Genomic DNA, 19,913 nt, shown 5'->3' on the forward strand with positions numbered 1-19,913 from the left:
CTAAATAATAGTTTATTTTATCAGAGCGTGAGATAAAGTGACGGCTCGATACGGTTGATCTGTATCGGTTCATTGGCTGCTCCCGACAGAGGGTGGCTTTTAGTTGGGTATGGCGTGCATGAAGATTAAATTACTTGATGGCTATTCCGAATTGATCCTCAATGTATCCAGTATCCATGCATGGATAGAGATTAAATAGAGCGCGCTCCAGGCAATTCACTTGAATAATTGCAATGCCAATTAGACCCTTTCAACCCGTTGTTTCCACTAAGTGTCGTTTACAAAACGTGATAGTACGATCGTTGGCACGCAATCATTTTTGGATCTTGATTTTACGTTATTTTCAAATGTTAAGTCAAGAATACAAATCTCGATATTTTTATTCTTGAATTTTCTAGATATTATACTAGATTTTTTTGTAAGTTTTGTTTTATTTCGTATCGCCTTAATGCCGTTTCGGGAGTATCGCGAAAGACGGAAGGCGGAAACCGGAAATTCGGCGGAATACGTGCCCGACTGCAGGCGGCGACGAGAGTAGAGAACGTGCGATGCGGATGAAGCACGGGCGTTATTTCGCATGAATTTTTACGAGATTAGTCGACATAAAACACACGACGGTCCCATAGGCACGTACGTACGTACACTGCATCCGGTCGAGCCTGCTGTTGCTGCCAAGCATAAATCGTCTCGGGACCGGCTGGGATGCGCGCGGCAAACGTTAGAAATTAAAATAGATTAAAAACTGCCAGAATGGCGTCAGCAAGGTGCTGCAGAGCAAAATGCGCGCACGATGAATATCACTCTTCTTGCCGAAAAGTAGAAACAATCCTCCCTTGGTTCTCGAAGGGATCGAAGGAATCGAACGGAGGGTCGACAATGTGGCGTGTGTGACTTTTAGTCGCGAATGTTAGTCTTATGTAATTATGTTAATCTTATGTAATCGTCGATATTTCTTAGAGTATTTTGTAAATTTTTCTTATCATGAGAATGGATCGTAATCGGATGGCTTTTATATTTTTCTATCCACAGAGACATACTTTTTATAATATTTAATATTTGTAAGAGTTTTGCTAATTTTTCAAATATGAAATTCTTGCATTTATCTAGAAAAGTCAATTTCGAAATCAAAATCAGAATAGCACTTTTTCGTATCTAATAGATTCTTCAAATCCATTTAGAGATTTCCCAAACTACAAGACATATGTACGAGTGGTGTTATCACAATATTTCAGACTTTTTACTCGTTTCGGATCGAAGAAAGCGAGACCGGGCGAATAAGCCCCGGGAGTATCGCGAAAGACGGAAGGCGGAAACCGGAAATTCGGCGGAATACGTGCCCGACTGCAGGCGGCGACGAGAGTGGAGAACGTGCGATGCGGATGAAGCACGGGCGTTATTTCGCATGAATTTTTACGAGATTAGTCGACATAAAACACACGACGGTCCCATAGGCACGTACGTACGTACACTGCATCCGGTCGAGCCTGCTGTTGCTGCCAAGCATAAATCGTCTCGGGACCGGCTGGGATGCGCGCGGCAAACGTTAGAAATTAAAATAGATTAAAAACTGCCAGAATGGCGTCAGCAAGGTGCTGCAGAGCAAAATGCGCGCACGATGAATATCACTCTTCTTGCCGAAAAGTAGAAACAATCCTCCCTTGGTTCTCGAAGGGATCGAAGGAATCGAACGGAGGGTCGACAATGTGGCGTGTGTGACTTTTAGTCGCGAATGTTAGTCTTATGTAATTATGTTAATCTTATGTAATCGTCGATATTTCTTAGAGTATTTTGTAAATTTTTCTTATCATGAGAATGGATCGTAATCGGATGGCTTTTATATTTTTCTATCCACAGAGACATACTTTTTATAATATTTAATATTTGTAAGAGTTTTGCTAATTTTTCAAATATGAAATTCTTGCATTTATCTAGAAAAGTCAATTTCGAAATCAAAATCAGAATAGCACTTTTTCGTATCTAATAGATTCTTCAAATCCATTTAGAGATTTCCCAAACTACAAGACATATGTACGAGTGGTGTTATCACAATATTTCAGACTTTTTACTCGTTTCGGATCGAAGAAAGCGAGACCGGGCGAATAAGCCCAGAGCGAATCGATCGGTGGTCCATATCGGTGCTCGACCGGGACGACGGCGCTTCGAAATCTCTTCTGGGAAATCTCTTAGCCCACTCGTGCATCGCTCGTTTGGCCATTCGTTGGTCGGTTCTCGTTCTTTTTGCGCCGGTCACATCAAGTTCACCCCCGATGTAGCGTCCGCGCGACAGACATTTCGCATCCGTCCATTTCCCACGACTTGCATAATGCATGCGGCCGTTGGCTGTTGCAGGACGACTAGGTCGTCTCGCTCGCTCGTTTGAGAGTTCCCTTTGCACTCATCTCCCTCTTTCTCTTTCTTTCTCCGAGTTCGGTCAGTCGGTCGGAATCCTGGTTCGTGGGTCACCGCCGACTTCCAGCCTCGAGAGGAATCACGCGATACCTTTGTTTGTCGTCGCTGGACTATCTCGGTCTGTTTCCACGGCCGATTGGTCAATCTCGTCTCTGGAGGCTTCGGCGTCGAAGTTCCTGCCGACAAACTTGTCCTGCATAGACGGATACAAATCGCGTACTCAAATACGCTTTAATTATTTTTCTCTCAGACATTCAATAATATGCTTTATTTCTTCGTTTTTATACAAACGAGTAGTTTTGTCGTCTTTCGTTGCGATTTACATGAGCACATTCTGAGATTTTAAGTTATTTGGCATTCATAATTTTATGAGTGCGGTAAATGGAAGAAAAACATGTTATGACATCTGATCGAATAATTGTCGGAGGATTTAAAGAGAGATTTAAAAATTCCGAAATGCAATTCGTTCTGTTCACGTGCTATCGTTACTCAATATGTATGATTCTCTCTCTCTCTCTAAAAATCTTCCTTCAAATATCTTTCTCGTCACGTTTTTCATTTGATATGACCTCTATTCTACCTCTCTTGAATTTTTATCAAGCATCTCATTCTTACATCGATATCTCGACTTTACTGAAAAAAGCACGTATGACGAATAAAAATATCTGCTGTAGTAATTTACCATGTAATTTACCATGATGGACAATATAGATAGGAAAGAATATAAAAATTTGAAAATTTCAACGTTTTATAGAATATTCGAATATTCTCAATATTTTCAATATTATATTTCACAGGTTTATATATTATTTTAATTATTTTACTTCAGCAATATTCACTTCTGTTAATAGTATAATCTACTTAGTTTTATTAAAATTTCTATTTATGTATTATTCGTTTTTACAAAATAAATATTTAGTTGTTTATTTGAGTTTCAATTTTAAAAATCTTTTTGTTTTATGGGCGTCTAATTCGTTGGGCGTGTTGTTATCAAACGCTGCAAGCCATAAATTCTACAGCAGTAGAGGGAGAGGGGAGGAGGGGTATTAAACGGATTAGCCGGTATTCTATCAACGCCCAGCTCGTGCTCGCATTTATTATTATTCGCGCCAGTAAATCGATCGGCATTAAATGTTTACGACGTCGAAAGAACCACGTCTATAAAACGCGCATTTCAAGGTGGAAACTGGTCCTGTCGTGTATAGGGATTTGTATCACATAAACAGCACGCGAACGACAAAGAGTCCATTTTCCTTTGAATGAAAGTAACGCATCATTGAACAGCATAAAATCATGCGGTTTACGTGCTTTTTATCATATAATATGCAATTTGACATAGAATCAAATTTTTAAGATGTCATCGAAAGAATGGTTCGTAAAACAACTGTACGAAGCATGATATAACATTGTTAAATATATATTACATCTAAATGTATTTTTTGATAACAATTATCACATATGGTATATATACTATATTTTTAGCGAACGACATCGCGCACTTTTATAGAAAAATCAAACGGAGATACAAACTAACGCAGCATGAACGGAAATTGAATAAACGTTATAAAAATTAAAAAAGTTGTTTTTGCAAAATATTAATGTTGCGTAATATCGGTATATATGTTTTTTACGCATTTTTTTAAAGTTATTTAATCAAATGAAAAAGTTTACTATGTAATTGAAAGATTCTTCTATCATAAAAGTCACGCTATCACCAGGAACGTTACGAGCAAAAGTACATACGCCCGACCAGCTGTTCCAGAGTTTATGCTATAAATTTTTGTTACGTCCTTTTATATGCGTCTTGTGACAATATTGTGGAATTAAATATAACTGGAAACAGATGAGGAAAAATGGAATAGTTACAACTTTAGACGTACTGTTATTGACTCGCGACAATACCATGTTTGTAAAACAAAGTTGCGACAGAATCTAAAATGAAATCGAATTAAAAAATATATCGGTTACAGAGCAGGAAAATATAATATTGATAATTGATAGAACTTTCGTAATTATTCAAAAAAGTAAAGAATATATAAAAGCTTTTTAATAAAATTAAAAAACTTCTTTTATGTTTAATGTGCAAGATTAAAAAGTTAATAAGATCAAAGTAAAATTGATAGTTCCAAGATTCTTGTTAAAAAATTTATCGAAGAAAATCGAGAGGCGCGCCACTTCCGTGATACCGCATGAATAACTGCATCCGGGCTTCCGTAATGCTGCGGCAACGACTGAACGATTCCAGATAACTACCATTCTGCGCATTCTGTGACATCTTTTCATTCGAATATGTACTCGCTATAAATGGCCTCGTAACCATGGAATGCGCAGCGTGCGAGGGTCTGGCGCATAGTCATCTTTCATACTTTGACTTCCGGTGAGATGAGTATGAGGTATCACTTTGCATGTCGCGGCTAGTCTAGCTCTCGGATGGAGACGGATGATGGATCTGCCAGGGCTGTTTTATGATTACGCGCCGACGATCTCTCGCTGCTTCTCTTCGGTGTTACGACGGGCGCCGGTTCCTATTTCGCGCGTCAATTCAGTTCTTGTCTCGCGATCTACGTGTCCGAGGTATATAATGAATAAATCTCAAAGTATATACATATATGCACACTGCGGAAAAAAGACCGCGCCGGTCTTACGTTGGCGTAAGAACATCGGAGCGAAAGAAATTTTGCAACGAGACTCGTACATGGATTAGCGTACTGGTAGGATTGTTGCATCATTAGCTGATTTGTACTATGCTCGCATTTCGGTAGCGGTTAGGAACTAATCTCCATTTTGATGCCGGGGATTGCCTAAGGAGACTTAACCAGTTTCTACCGGTTTAAGCCATATTGCGAGCTGCCGAGAGAAATCCCCAAATTTACCAACTCACTATTACAATGCATCACCGATAAACCGTACACGATAGTATCTCTCTAATGACCGCTCTAATAACTATGGGGGGAATCTACTTACTTATCCTGGCCCGCGAGTTCCCGCGGGAGCCACTGCGCAGGACTACAGATCCTCTCCAAAGAGTTGGCGGTATCCAGCATCCCGCTCTCCGGCGAACCGTCGAATATCTCGATTGCCGATTGGCAAGACTGCGCACTGTAAAATCGAACGGGGAACATATGTATTTATCAATGGATTTTATGATTGATCGCGTGCTACAGAAATTCGTCATCTTTAAAGCGTCAGTAAGAAAACTCAACATCGATGTCTCAATCCCTTGCGTAGAGAATTTTTTCAAAGATAAATATAATTTTATTTTCGGCATTTTTTTGGAATTTTATCAAGTTGCTAAAAAAGTGAATTAAATATATTAATTCATATTTGCACTTATTTATTTCTTTTTTAATCTTGAAAAAAGTGAACGTGTCGCGTTCGCATATCCCGAAATAATCCGCAAATGTATCATTTAGAACCGAAATATTCGAATGTCATGTTTCTGTTCCCTCTAATCGCCTCAGAGACGTAGCAAGAAAGCTGGAAAGCTGCAAAAATCCGACATCGATGCCGCTATTACGCGCTCTTACTCGCGCAACCAACATAAAAATGAGTAAAAGAGGAAGAGAAATATTCACGTGGTTGATCGGTGGACGAAGCGATATTCTCCCCATGCTCGGAGATATTTTCTCGGTTCACCTGCCACTCCGATTTACAATATTCCGTTCAAAATTCATGCTACCTTCAATAAAGCCCGCCGTTTTGCGTCTCATACGCGGCATATACATTCAGTTTATATATATATATTTGCGGTTTCGGAGACACTGACAGTGGCAATCCCGTGAGGGTTGTCAGAGATACGAATCGCCGACGAGATCGTCATCGTTATCGGTTCCGAGGGTGGTGTTCTCATCCTTCTCCCACAGTGCGTTCCATCTCCTGGCGTGCACGGAACACAATCTCCGTAAGATGCGGATACGCGTTCCGCATGTCGCCGCATGCGTCTCGCATAATAATTGAAAATCCCCGGGATACGGACGTGAAATGCGATGTGTCTTTTCGCCCCCTTGCCACCCCACGTGATTTAACGCTACTTTCCGCGATGAGCCTTGGGACGGCTTCTCCCTGCTTCCGCGTTTCGATAAGTTACGCAAGCAGCCGCTAACTGTGAAATAAAGATCCCGTCGCGCAGACGTAACGTGCGATCGAGAAATAGCTAGTTTCTCATATATATAACAGATGTTGAACGATATTCTTGGATATTTTCTTAAAATATCCTGATGCAACATTTAAATTTCTATTAATTAAAGCATCGACGTGTTATGATTTATAATTTTATATAATAACCGCTATTCAGCTGGTCTCTTTACCAAGGCAAAAATAAAGAAATTAATATCGTAGAATTAAAAACTATTTAAGAGATTTCAAACATCGCAAATTAAACATTTTAAGCTATTCAGAATTATTCAGAACAAAAGTCCACTTATTCTTTCCTACCAAAAATTAATATTTCTCTTCATCTTTCTGAGTTTTTTATACGAACTCAAAATTTTTAATTTGCCGTTCGGAAAGCTTTTAAATAGCTTTATTCTACGATATTCATTTTGTTTATTTTGCTATGGGGAGCAGCTGGCCAGGTGTAACTTTATATTAAGTATTTCTCGAATAAATGAAAACGCGTTTGCAATCGATGTCAACAACAGAGCTCACGGTCTCCGCTTAATGCATTAATCAATAGTGCAAACCGTATCAACCATTTTTCGACTATATATATCACTATTCTAATGTTATATCCTCGCAAATTTGTAGAGATTGGCAAACGCGATCGAAAACAATAAACAAACACAAAATGTAATTCCGTACACCGCACTGTGCTCGCCATTATATGACTGTAGTTTTTTCTGGTCTTTAAACCGACGCGATTGATAGAGAAACACGTCGATATAGAAGACACAGAGTTTCTCGCCCTCGTCTGACCGCGATCGCACGTGCGTCTCGATGTACGGCTTCTTGGAGATTCGTAATAGCGGGCGAAAACGGGGTTACCTGAGGTTGTAACTGGCTAAGGAGACGTGTCCGGTGTCGTAAGCGCGGCCACGCAACACGAGTCTGCATGTCGTGGACTTTGGCTTGCCCCTGGTATCGTGGTGACCTGCCCGTACCTTCTCGCCACTCACTTCGAGATCGCAACTGCTGATCACGGCACCTTGGTTCTTACGGAGATCGTGTAGGTCACGGTTGTTGTAGCTACCGGGCTTCATTATCTCAACTGGAAGATTGGAAGAGAATCAAGTGAACTTTGACAATAATTTGTTGTTTTCATATAATATAAAATTAAAATAGAAAGAAAAATTTAAAAAGTCGGTCCTTAAAATTTTAAATAATGCAAGAATTTATTTTTAATTTTTAATCATTTCGCAAAAGAATAAAAATAAAAATAAGAATTCGCGACAAGATAAATATTATTGAGAATTATACAAGTAAGAATTTTTAATCCTATTGACGTTCTTCTTACGTTAGAGAGATGATACGTACATTATTCTTTCTAATTAGCTTAGAAGTTATATTTTAGAAATGTAAATCTTTATTATCTATTATTACTTACGACTTTTATTTATACTGTCGACAGCAATTGTCGTTGGAGCTTCCGTCGTCATTTCTATAAAATTCAGTGTCGCGACGAAACCGTTGTAATCGAAAGGTGATACCTCGGGACCAGTTCTGTAAAACAAAATAAATTTCTTTAAAGATGCATAAAAACAGGAAAGCTATATAAATTAACTAAAAATTTGTGATAAATTAATTGTTTCATGTCCTGATAAAAAAAAAATAGATCTTTTACCTGAACTCGACGAGAAGTTCTTGACCGTCATATATCAATGCTATCTTGTCCTTGCCACAGAGCATCTTCAGCAACGGGCTCGACGTGGTTGGGCCCGAATAAACAGCGATATAATCGCTGGTACAGTGACTGAAACGAGAATAGAAGTATCTCTATAATATGATTATATATTTGGGGCGGTTCAAGAGCTTCGATACTTTCTTCATCTTCACGCGCCGGGATAAATGCCAATATAAACGAGAGGTGGAAAATAAAACAGGAGAGGACGTGGGAGAAGGAGAGACTATCGAAACGGTTGAGAATCATGTACCGATTTATCAGGGAATTCACGAGGATGAACTGGATTCGAGGGGAGGCCGTGGAAGTTTTGCCATTAAGAAAATATCCAATATTACCGGTAAGGCGAAGAGCGGCTGCGCCGAATTACCGCGATGGGATGGCGTGATTTATTTTATGAGGAAACTTCATCGCGCCTGTACGATCCTCGGCAGGGACGATCCCTCGCAGCTGGGATCACGAAAATGCGATTTTAATAATGTGGCCAATTAGGGGTCATCGTGGCTTTCCTGGAGGAGATTAGCCGCACCTTCGGATTACCGCATAGACGAGAGGTGATTAAAAGTAGTCTCTCCCCTCGTAATTATCGCCGCGATAATATTATGTCGTGTTGTATTGACTAGTTGTAAAATAAAGATGATTGCTCTTTGTTGCTTTTAATACTTTGTGTTAGATCGTTATATATATATATATATTATTATTCAATAAACATTAATCGATTTTTGCATCGCATGTAATATTTATGTTACATAAATTAAAAATTAAAAATGGTAATTTATTTTCTTCTTTCTAATTCTACTGTCATTCTGATCATACGGTCATTCTTAATCTACATCATTAATATTTTTCGGAAGAATATATAATATTAGATAAAAAAAGATAAATCTTTAAAATTTTCTAAACTGTATTATTTGAATCTACAAATGTAAAATCGAAACGTAAAATGTGTAGATGTATGAAATTTTGTGCGGAATTAATCAAAATATATCTTCTGGTCCATCAGCGGTATTATTACAATCAAGTGAGTGCTGCGAGCATGTCAATGTTGAAATATTAGAATAGTATTCGCCAAGATTCTGAAGAAACTGCTCTAAATACGTAACAGGTGCTTTACGAACTTTTCTCATAATTCTAATTAATCACCTTGAAGTACGAGCATGAAGAAATTAATGGGAAAACTTTGTTACTCATGATTCGATTTTGCCAGTTAAAATTTTGTAGTTAAAATGAAATTCCATACCTTTCAAATATTGCTATTTCGTCTCTCATTATTTCAGATTATGTTAACCTACCCAAATGCGCATTAACGAGCAACATGGATTGTGATGAGTTAATTACCATATGTTACACGTTGTATTCAATTAGCATTTCAGTTTCGATCTAATGATCCTTACATCATGTATAAATAATCTCGATGCATATATAATCATTTTAGCAGATTTTTTTTCAAATTTTTTCAGACTTATTTCATCAAATATATATATATTTTCAATTGATTGAGTATTTCATATCTTTTTTCTACTGTATTTTATTCTATAATACATATGCTGTTTCCCGCGGCGGTATTAAAACTGGAAATTTTTTCATTTTTCTCGTTTTTTTCTTTTTTTTTAACGCTTTCTCACACGAGCTCATCGCTTTCGATAAATTAGATCTCACCCCTTGAATGGCGCGAACAATGAACAGGCCGTAATTATTTCCATTAAGAGAGAAGGAAAGGGAAGGGAAGAAGGAAAGGGGGCTGTCGGGAACGGATCGTTGCCGCGGAAATAGTTCTGTACGTCATTTTCCGCCCGAGCGGTTCGAACACTAGAAAATCGGATTCCTCCAGCCTCATTTCGCACGAGGCTCGTGTCGCCCCTAGCTGTCGTGGAGCAGAAAAGAAGAAGCGAATAGGCTTTTTTTATCCACAGCGGAACCATTGTGTGTGCATGTGTGTGCGTGTGCCATGTTCTGGCAAAGCTCGTTACAAAATGTCCTGAGATAACGTGGGCTCTGGCACAAATCCGTTGGAGTAAATTAAAAATTTCCCGGACTCGCGCATCCGCGTCGATCCCCTTCCTCGCGAAACTCGCGCCGGCACTTTCGTATCACATCCGGCGCGAACACCGGATAAACGGAGGGAGTTTACATTATGCAAACCAGATTTTGCAGCCGCGCAAATACTCTCGTTTACGAAATCAGTCCTCCTCACTTTTATCTCGTGCGTCCCGTGTTACAATTGTTAAATAACTTTTGAGGTCATCGATGCCCGCGACGATTCAAAACGGACACGCAAAATCCGAGGGGAAACGAGAAATGGAAAAAAGCGGTACGCATACAACGCGCCGATGAATACGTTGTCGCGAAACTTCATCGTTCCGAAATATCGTTTCTGTTCGCAATTATTCGAGGGCGCGCGAAGTTTTGCAATATTGAAATCGAATGAATCGCGAATATCTGCTAGCCTTCAAAAATGTGTAATTCTGAATTTTCATTTTTCCTGTTTTTTCATTTTATTTCGTACAGATATTCTCTCATATTCATTTATATGTTTTCGGGATATTTCATCGTCCTTCATTTCGATATTGTGAGTTCTCGCGATTTCGCGTACCATTCAATATTTCCGAAAAATGATGTTTTTTAACGTTATCCCGTATTTTTCTCTCGGGAGAATCTCGAGCATTACGATCTTTCGAGATTTCACAATGTACATTTATTCGCGATTTACACAAATAAAGGTATCCCGATCGAAGCATTAAATGCAGAGGGATGTTTTTCAGGGACAGGAGTGGCATAAAGTCCCACGGAACATTTTATCCTCATTAACGACGCCTTTGGAAACATAATAGCGGTTTGCTGAAAACCGCTTTCGCTCTGCTCGCCTTAGCCTTCTCAACGCGCTGATTATAAAGTGATTAAGGGGCAAAATCCGAGTGCAAGGGGATAGCGAGATGTTCGTGTGGTCGCCGGCAAAAAGGCTCCACGGCGATTAGGATGATTTTATTAATTAAACGTAGCCGCAGTCACGCATGTAAAGGATGCTATCGTCGATAATGCTATCCTTCATGCGCATCAATTAAAACTATCGCTAGTATAAAGGACCGTAACACTTGTAATCTTATATTCAGCTCTGCTTCCCGTTAATGAGCGCAACATAATGTGTTCTTTAATTATGATGGATAACACTAAAGATGCGCATTACACACGAATAAAATCTGATGAAGAAATTGATATGATTCTCTATTATTCACGTAATAATACGAATCGAATATATATATAAAAATGTTTCTTAATTATATCCTTAATTATAGACATATAATGTATGAGACATGTCGCACACTTTTTTACAATTACAAGTGTTTTCTGAAAAATTGATTCTCCGATTTTCTTTGAAATATACACACACCTCGCATAAAGAACTTATTGTTAGACGGCACATAAAGGCGAAAAAACATCTGAGAGATAAAAAAACGATAAGACGAATTTAATTCGTTTTTTGGATGTCTTTTAGGGACGTGTGCTGTCTGGAAAGTGATATTATTATGCGAGATATACACAAGTATATCCGTGACCTGATGGCAGGTCCATTGTTGAGCGTCTGAAAAAAACGCTTTTGAGGGAGCACCCTATTGCGTTTCATTATACAATCCGGATCGCCCTTTCGATGGACGACGACGGCGACCGAGCGAAAAACCTCGGCAATCGCAAGACCCGTTTCTTGCTCTGACGTCTTGGTTTTATTCATTCCACGAGCTTGCTCTCTACAATCCATTCGCCTCGGGTTCTTTCTTCGCGCGGAACCTAAGGTGCGCAGACAGATTCAGGGTATATGTTAATCCGCTTGAGATTACATCGTCAAAAAAGCGTCGGACCGTAATTCCGCTTCCGCAGGAAGAAAGTGCGACAGCTCTGAAAAGAGCGACCTTTATGCGGGAATTCTCGTCTTGCTGTCATGATGATTCTTCAGCGACTTTTCGCCATATTGAATTGCGACGAGAGAAAAGTGGATCTGGTTTCGTCCACCGAAGAACCGTGATATATCTACGATTCGCAGTTCTATCTTCCGCGGGATAATTAAGGCGCCTTAACGGCATTAATAAATTACTATGACGTTACAGAAGGCAGGTGCGCGCGAAGTTAAATGTCAAAAAGGCCGTTGTTGCGTCGTTAATCATCGCGCACGGAGGAAAATGTGGTAGTACAAAGATTAGCACGCCGGTTTAATTAAGATTCTCACTGTGGGCGATTTATTGCGACAAATGTATTATTTAGGAGAGCACGCGATCTTGTAATATAGCACCTTTCTCTATTTGCTATATACTGAATATATATCGAATGTATATCCTTGAAAAAAAAATCTCCTCCAATATTTATTTTATTATTATCCGTATATTTCTCACATTAAGTATTTATAATTATTTTTATTATATAAAGTATATATATTGCTATATTTTCAAGCTTTGTACGATAGAGAAGCTATCCTGTGTGCAGCTCTTACGTTTCATCTGTATCAATTTTTTAGTTTTTATGCTACAGAGAAATACATACATATCAATTTAATTTCTATTTTCGAATTTATCCAGTCTTCGTTTATTTTATTTATGTTGCAGAAAACAAGGACGACTGATACTCTGCCGTTATGTTTTGAAGACTGCATCACCGAAATGATCGTGCAGGGAGTTGTAACAAATGCAATTAGGGTAATAATCTCGCGGATGGCAATAACACCGTACACAGTTACATTATATGTGGCGGTACACGGGTAAATGCCACGTTTATATTACGCAATCAAAGCGGTGCCAGCAGATATCGTATGTAACTATGTGTAACTAATGCTGTACTATATACGCTATGCGATATTAATGCACCGCCAGATCCAATTTACTGCTATTAATGCGACATAGATACGTCGCTATTTCACAGTCATCTTGGGGGGGAAGGGCGCGATGTAATCTGAAATCAAGTATTCGATATACTTCACCTGGTGCCGCCAGTTAATTACGGTAAAATGTGGTCGTGAATCCATTAGCTAGACTCGACTAGAGACGATTGCGCATCGTCATTCTATATATTATGTATGCTACACATGTCACACATTGCTTACCATGATCATATTTTCCTGAAACTGGCAGATAACTGGACATGGGTTCTGTTCTCTTTCATTATCTGTCATTTATAGGAAAATATAGTTCGATAATTAAATACATTTTATTACGTGTAATTATCTACCATTCTCGAAAAAATAGTGCTTGACATTTATATGAGAATTTAATTGATAATATAATCTTTATATATGATAATATAAAAAATCGACAGATAAATCGCGATTCTAGGATAAATGAAATTATGCAAAAATTTATTTGCTACGCGATAATTAAAATTTGATTTTTCTGTGTGACTGATGATAAAAATATTATACGTAAAATATATGTACAAGATAAATATATCGATGTTTCGGAGAAAAAAGAAAAAAAAACCGTGAGATTTGTACGTGTAAATTCTGACATACGCGGGATTCAATTTTCCGCGTTTCAAATAATGAAACAACGTGGCGCGAATCGCATTACTTTTGTCAAACTGAGAAGCAACGTTCATTGTTCTAAGGGTCTCTAAGCTCCGGGGCGTGGTTATGAGCTAGCTTGGCATTTAATCCTGTCGTCGTTGTCCCCGGCTCCGTCACGGTGGTGAAATAGAGCCGGCGCCTCGTTGTAAATTCACCCCTGATTGCGAGCGGCGGTCTTCGTCCGCGCCACCGTTCATCCTAGGTGCAAATGCATTGTTATATGAGACCGCTTCCGCGAAATCATGAAACGATAGCTTGGCACCGGCTGGGAGCAACGGTGGCGCCAGAAATACGCTCTTTGCACGTAAACGTGCTTTATCTTCGCTTCTTGAAAATCTAAGAAATTTTGCAAACGTCGGTTTTGTGTATGAAAGCAATGATTCTTTCACCGATTAGTTATTTAAATTAAATACGTATTACGTATTAATTACGTATTACGTATAGTAAGAAATATTTCTTTTTTCAATTAATTTTATTTTTATCTTCCTCTCTTTTCCTTCTTCCAAAAAATATATAAATAAAAATATAAAATAATTAAAACAAAGTTTATATAATTTATATTAACATATATTACCGTGAGATTTGTACGTGTAAATTCTGACATACGCGGGATTCAATTTTCCGCGTTTCAAATAATGAAACAACGTGGCGCGAATCGCATTACTTTTGTCAAACTGAGAAGCAACGTTCATTGTTCTAAGGGTCTCTAAGCTCCGGGGCGTGGTTATGAGCTAGCTTGGCATTTAATCCTGTCGTCGTTGTCCCCGGCTCCGTCACGGTGGTGAAATAGAGCCGGCGCCTCGTTGTAAATTCACCCCTGATTGCGAGCGGCGGTCTTCGTCCGCGCCACCGTTCATCCTAGGTGCAAATGCATTGTTATATGAGACCGCTTCCGCGAAATCATGAAACGATAGCTTGGCACCGGCTGGGAGCAACGGTGGCGCCAGAAATACGCTCTTTGCACGTAAACGTGCTTTATCTTCGCTTCTTGAAAATCTAAGAAATTTTGCAAACGTCGGTTTTGTGTATGAAAGCAATGATTCTTTCACCGATTAGTTATTTAAATTAAATACGTATTACGTATTAATTACGTATTACGTATAGTAAGAAATATTTCTTTTTTCAATTAATTTTATTTTTATCTTCCTCTCTTTTCCTTCTTCCAAAAAATATATAAATAAAAATATAAAATAATTAAAACAAAGTTTATATAATTTATATTAACATATATTAGCATATATTTATATATGATGTATATATTACAGATGTAATACAAGTATACATACATATATATAAATATCCTTGCATAAAATCTGATCTTATTCAATAAATAAGTAAGAGAGAACTGAATTAACTATTTTATTTATTAATAATTATATAAATATAATTTAAAGTAATGTTTAAGAATATTAAGTATCAGAGTATCGGGTATTACATTTTCCCTTCAAAAGCGTCAAGTAAAAATAATCCAATACTCTGGATCGTCTTATCATAGAATGAGGAATTGCTAAATAAATTGAGATAAATTAAATCGTCTACCTTCAAGATTTTCTCTGTTTTTCCACTCTTTCTTTGCTTTAGTTCCTCATTAAATATTAGGAAGAAAAATATTTATGGAAGCGTCTCAAGGCAACGCAGCTTCTTTGCGTTGCCGGGATGCCACTGCTGTAGTGTAAAATCTTATTTCTGTCTCGGAAAACTTAAAGGCTTTTTCAATTCAATTAATTAGGGTCCTTACCATTTCAATTAAAATATTCTTAGCTTCTTACGAATTGCCATTGAAGTCCTCCTTTCTTTCTATTTAGCGCTCTTTGGCCAAGCTAAATGATTAAAAAATTTTTCTTCATTCTCATAAAGAATTCATCACGTTAAATTAAATAATTTTAGCCTGCACACCTTCTCATTTATAGTGTAAATCGCGATAGTAAGTTCTAAAGAAAAGAACTTAAATTTACACATAAGATTATAGACTATGTGAAAAATTTATCTCAACATTATAAAGCGATTAAACGGTTTTTGTGAAGGGTGTAGAGTATTCTATTTGAGAGCAACCGTTTTGACTATAGCTATACTTAAAAATTGAATCGATGTAATAATATAATCTAATTTATTACTATACTTGCGTGAAGTAATCTTATGAAATAAGTGTATGCATTTTTTTTTGTTCGAAGATAAAATATAATATTATAGCTGCACTTGCGAGCGTCAAAGAGCATCTTACAATTTTCATACTCTATATATTTTTCATATAAACTGGGTATATTTCCATCGTTATTATCCAAAGATATATTGAAGGTTCTCAAAAACATTAGGTCAAGGATTTCTGCTTCACGCGCAGCACAATGTTATCAAAATTCAAAGATATTTTATATTATATTGGTAATAATAACGATAACGATGCCAATGATACTAATGATAGTAACAATAAGAAACAACTAAGAATCACAAGAAGTAAATTAATTAAATCACTTAAAAAATAATCGTAGTTATTTTAAGATGTATTCTAAAAAAAGAGAGGAAAGTTTGATTTTTCTTATAAACGAAGAGGAGTTTTGATTTATCAGATATGTTATTGTACGTCTTGAAAATCTAATTATAAACAGTCGAATATATATCCATTTAATTAGATCTGCAATTTGGTAAAGGCCCGAAATACGTAGTTGTTTCTGGAAACAATTCAGTGTTTCTAGAGGATTCGCTGAGGGTAGCCATTGGCACTGTGGCCTGCGGATTTACCTTGAAATGTTGTTTTCGAGGTTCTGGGGATAACAGGCAAGGCATGAAACGGAGGCGTGGTTGATGTCGGGTCGAGGAAGCGCCACAGGGATAGAGGTATGCTTTATCTCGGAGCTTTACACTCTATTACGTTTATTAAAAGCGCCCGCGGAAGGCGTCTTCATACTGGAAGATGTTGACGTGAAAGTAAAAATGTGGAGAGCGTTTCTTTTACGTGGTTTTTTTTTTTCCTAAAAATGGCTTTTGGACTATCAAGAAGGTAATATTGTATCAGATTGTCTTTGCCTTTATTTAATTCGACGTTAATATTAAAGTATTCGTTGTAACGTTGTGTTTTTTTTCTGTACGACCAAAATTTTAAATCTTTTATTTACGTCTTATAGGTTTACTAAAATCATTACTACAATATAAATAATAGAAATTTTTATTAAAGATTGTAGAGAGAGAAGATATTATTATAATACATAAAATTAATTAGTGAATTATAAATAATTTCTAGGCTAAGATAAATGTCAAAAGAATATCAATATGAAAGAAAATCGTAATGCTGATAATTTCGTGAAACCATTAAGATTGAGATTCCATTTCCTTTTACGTGCTTATAAGTTACAAATAACAATTATCACGATACAATGATATTCCGTTCTACAAACTCATGGAGTTACTTCTTAATGAAGTTCAAGTCGGGACAGACCTTTGTTATTTCCTCACTTTGCATTCACATTGCTTTCAAAACAGGAATATTGTTAACCATTGAGAATGCTCTCTTCTGCTCCGTATAGAATGTTTACAGAAATTTTGTGGATCGCGAGAAATGTTCTCGCTAAGCTAGTGCAAAATACCACTCGCCAGACATTCCGAGACATCGTGTTTTACTGTTTCGAATCACTGGCGACATTTGCGTCGAGCCTTAACGAAAATTTCTCGCGTACTTTCATATAAACTCGAGCGGAGAAATTTATTTCGTTATTGTTTCGGCGTCCCGTTGCCTCGTGATTAAAATCGCCGTCACGCCCGACATATTCAATGATTCGCACCGCGAGTTCGATCGCACTTGCAGACGACGAAGCGAATGTTAAGCGGACGTATATAGCACCTTCGCCGCTTCTCTCTCTCTCTCCTCTCTCCCTCTCTCTCTCTCTCTCTTACCCAGTTCGGTAATTAAATTTAACAATTCGACGATCGCCAGAAACTCGAGCCGCGCCGCGGCCCATTGTGAGCGAAGTTCCTTACGACATCGCCGACCCAGGAAGTTCCGTTCGTGGTTGGGCATTATATGCGCTTGTCACAACATTTCATTAAAAAGTTTCCGCCGCGGATAAGACGCCCCGAACCAGCTACGCCTTGTAAGGTGTGGTCGCGACGTTCGCGATGAAAGAATTTTTTTGCGCACTATTTCACGGCTATCATCTTTTCTTCATGATATTCCCGGCGGCTCTTGTTCCTGTGACATACATCTTTTGGGCAACGAATTGTCTGACTATTACTTTTGTGTCAAAACTTTTGCAAGTCAATCGACTTCTATCTATTTTATGCTTTTAATGAATAACTCAAGTTATATACATGTTTCCGTTGTAATTTCCCTTTGTAAATCTTAATAATTATTAAAATCATTTAGCAAGCATTCTTTTCTGTTTTTTTTTTCTACTTCTAGTGTCAGAAAATCGTTCATTAAACTACTACAGAAAAGATTAATTCGACCATAAAAAGATCAATTAGAATTGGATTATATTGATCATAAATTCTTGATAGAAATTTGTATGTATAAGTAGATCAGAATCAGAATTGGATAGTTTTGATTGATGACATTCTCGGTTATTTGAGATTTTGAAATTTGACATGGAGAATGTACTCTAGGAAACCAAGAAGCAAACTCAACTCTCATCTAGATCGTTTATGAGATTACGTTGTCATGACCTGGTTTCGTTCCTCAGGGTTAAGTCGTCAAGCGGCAAGAACTTTAGCAGAAAAATAATCGTCAGAGATAGTGCTTGTTCGTCGTAAAGTCGGTCAGATTGAAATCAAAGTAACTCTCGGAAAGTTTTTGGTCGGACGACGGGCTCGCCTGGTGACCGTATTCCGGGTTTTCGCTTCATCTGCATCGATATTGATTCGTTTATCGCACGCGGATTTAAATTTATAAACATGACCCCGGGAGTGAGAGAGAGAGAGAGGGAAGAGACAGTGACAGTGGGGAGTTCCATTCGTTACTCAAATACTCCTCTGCAAACGTACGAAGAAAGTAGGTGAATAAAAATTAGCGTATAAATAAAAATAAAGCAATGAAAATACTCGCGTCTAAGAAATTCATCGAAATATTCGATATTTAACATTTAGAATTGAATTTAATATTTAAAATACTATTGAATAATTTGATATGATAACAAATATAAAAAAAATTCTATATATCGATAAGAGAGAATATTGATTTTTTCTCATTTAGATATATAAAATTATTACATACATGCTTTGTTTCTCTTTCTTTCTTTCTCTCGTTCTAAGCTTGATTTTGGGAAAATTCGCTAAAGAGTTACGGAGTCAGAGAAATACATCACAAGATTCCTTCTTTTTATTTTCGCTTTACATAAAAATTGTTTTCGGAGAAAAAAGGAAATCGCAATCTCCCCGTTTTACCGTGTCTGTTTTCTCGGCACTCTCTTTCTCGTACGCATACATACAGATTGAAAGATAGTCCTTGATTGCCAATCTTGGAATTTACGGCGCTGGCGGCGGTTGCGATGGCGAACGGCGCCGGATCGGACTTCCGCGTCGGCGGTCCGTATCTCCCACGCAACGCGTGCAACATCTCGATTTCTCAAGGAGAAGAAAGAGAGAGAAAGAAAGGATCGCCGTATCACCAAAGTCAATTTCGACCTATCGAAATAGCTGTTTCAAACGCGGCAGACTCCAGGACACAATATCCTGCCGCGAGTCATGTCGCTCCTTCGAAGTGCGTCTTTTCTTTCGGCTTCTTGTCGTGTATTTTTTTTTTACTTATTTTATCTTTCTCTCTTTCTATCTCTCGTCGCTTCAAGACATCGTTCCTTTTGCGCGTCGGATAAAATTTAGAAAATTCGAGGCACAATCCCATATCTCCTCGTCTCCGCGACGCCTCTGGAAGGGAAGAGAACGAATAAAGAAAAGATCTCATAGCACCTCGACCGAGATCGCCCTTGCGAGAAACTTCGGTATAAGAAGACGAATAAATTCCTGACAGCCTGCGCTCTTCGCGAGACAATTTTATTTCTCGCGACGGTCATCCGAGTGTTCGCTCGCAGGACCAGTGGCGAGATAAACGCGACGACATTCTTCTCAGTGCACGAGAGATAAGTCTCTAACATCGCTCCGTATTTTCCACGGCAAGATGACAGATAACCGGCTACACGA

The 19,913-nt window shown here is 38.0% G+C and overlaps 1 protein-coding gene and 1 long non-coding RNA gene across 8 annotated transcripts in view; one reads left to right on the forward strand and one right to left on the reverse strand.

Annotated features, from left to right (window-relative positions):
* The window catches only part of LOC115239535, a 31,412-nt gene extending 17,137 nt beyond the window's left edge, over positions 1 to 14,275 (forward strand). For both annotated transcript variants that reach the window (XR_003884647.1, XR_003884648.1), the window contains exon 4: positions 12,838 to 14,275. This is a non-coding gene — a long non-coding RNA (uncharacterized LOC115239535). The remainder of the gene's footprint in view (positions 1 to 12,837) is intronic.
* The window catches only part of LOC115239534, a 226,794-nt gene that overhangs the window by 14,603 nt on the left and 192,278 nt on the right, over positions 1 to 19,913 (reverse strand). For all 6 annotated transcript variants that reach the window (XM_029814102.1, XM_029814100.1, XM_029814104.1 and 3 more), the window contains 4 exons: positions 8,189 to 8,317; positions 7,952 to 8,067; positions 7,393 to 7,615; positions 5,374 to 5,508 (listed from right to left, as the gene is read on the reverse strand). In XM_029814102.1, the coding sequence (XP_029669962.1) occupies positions 5,374 to 5,508; positions 7,393 to 7,615; positions 7,952 to 8,067; positions 8,189 to 8,317 (603 nt within the window). The remainder of the gene's footprint in view (positions 1 to 5,373; positions 5,509 to 7,392; positions 7,616 to 7,951; positions 8,068 to 8,188; positions 8,318 to 19,913) is intronic.

This window comes from Formica exsecta, unplaced genomic scaffold (assembly GCF_003651465.1).
Source record: "Formica exsecta isolate Colony F162 unplaced genomic scaffold, ASM365146v1 scaffold385, whole genome shotgun sequence".
Lineage (NCBI taxonomy): Eukaryota > Metazoa > Arthropoda > Insecta > Hymenoptera > Formicidae > Formica > Formica exsecta.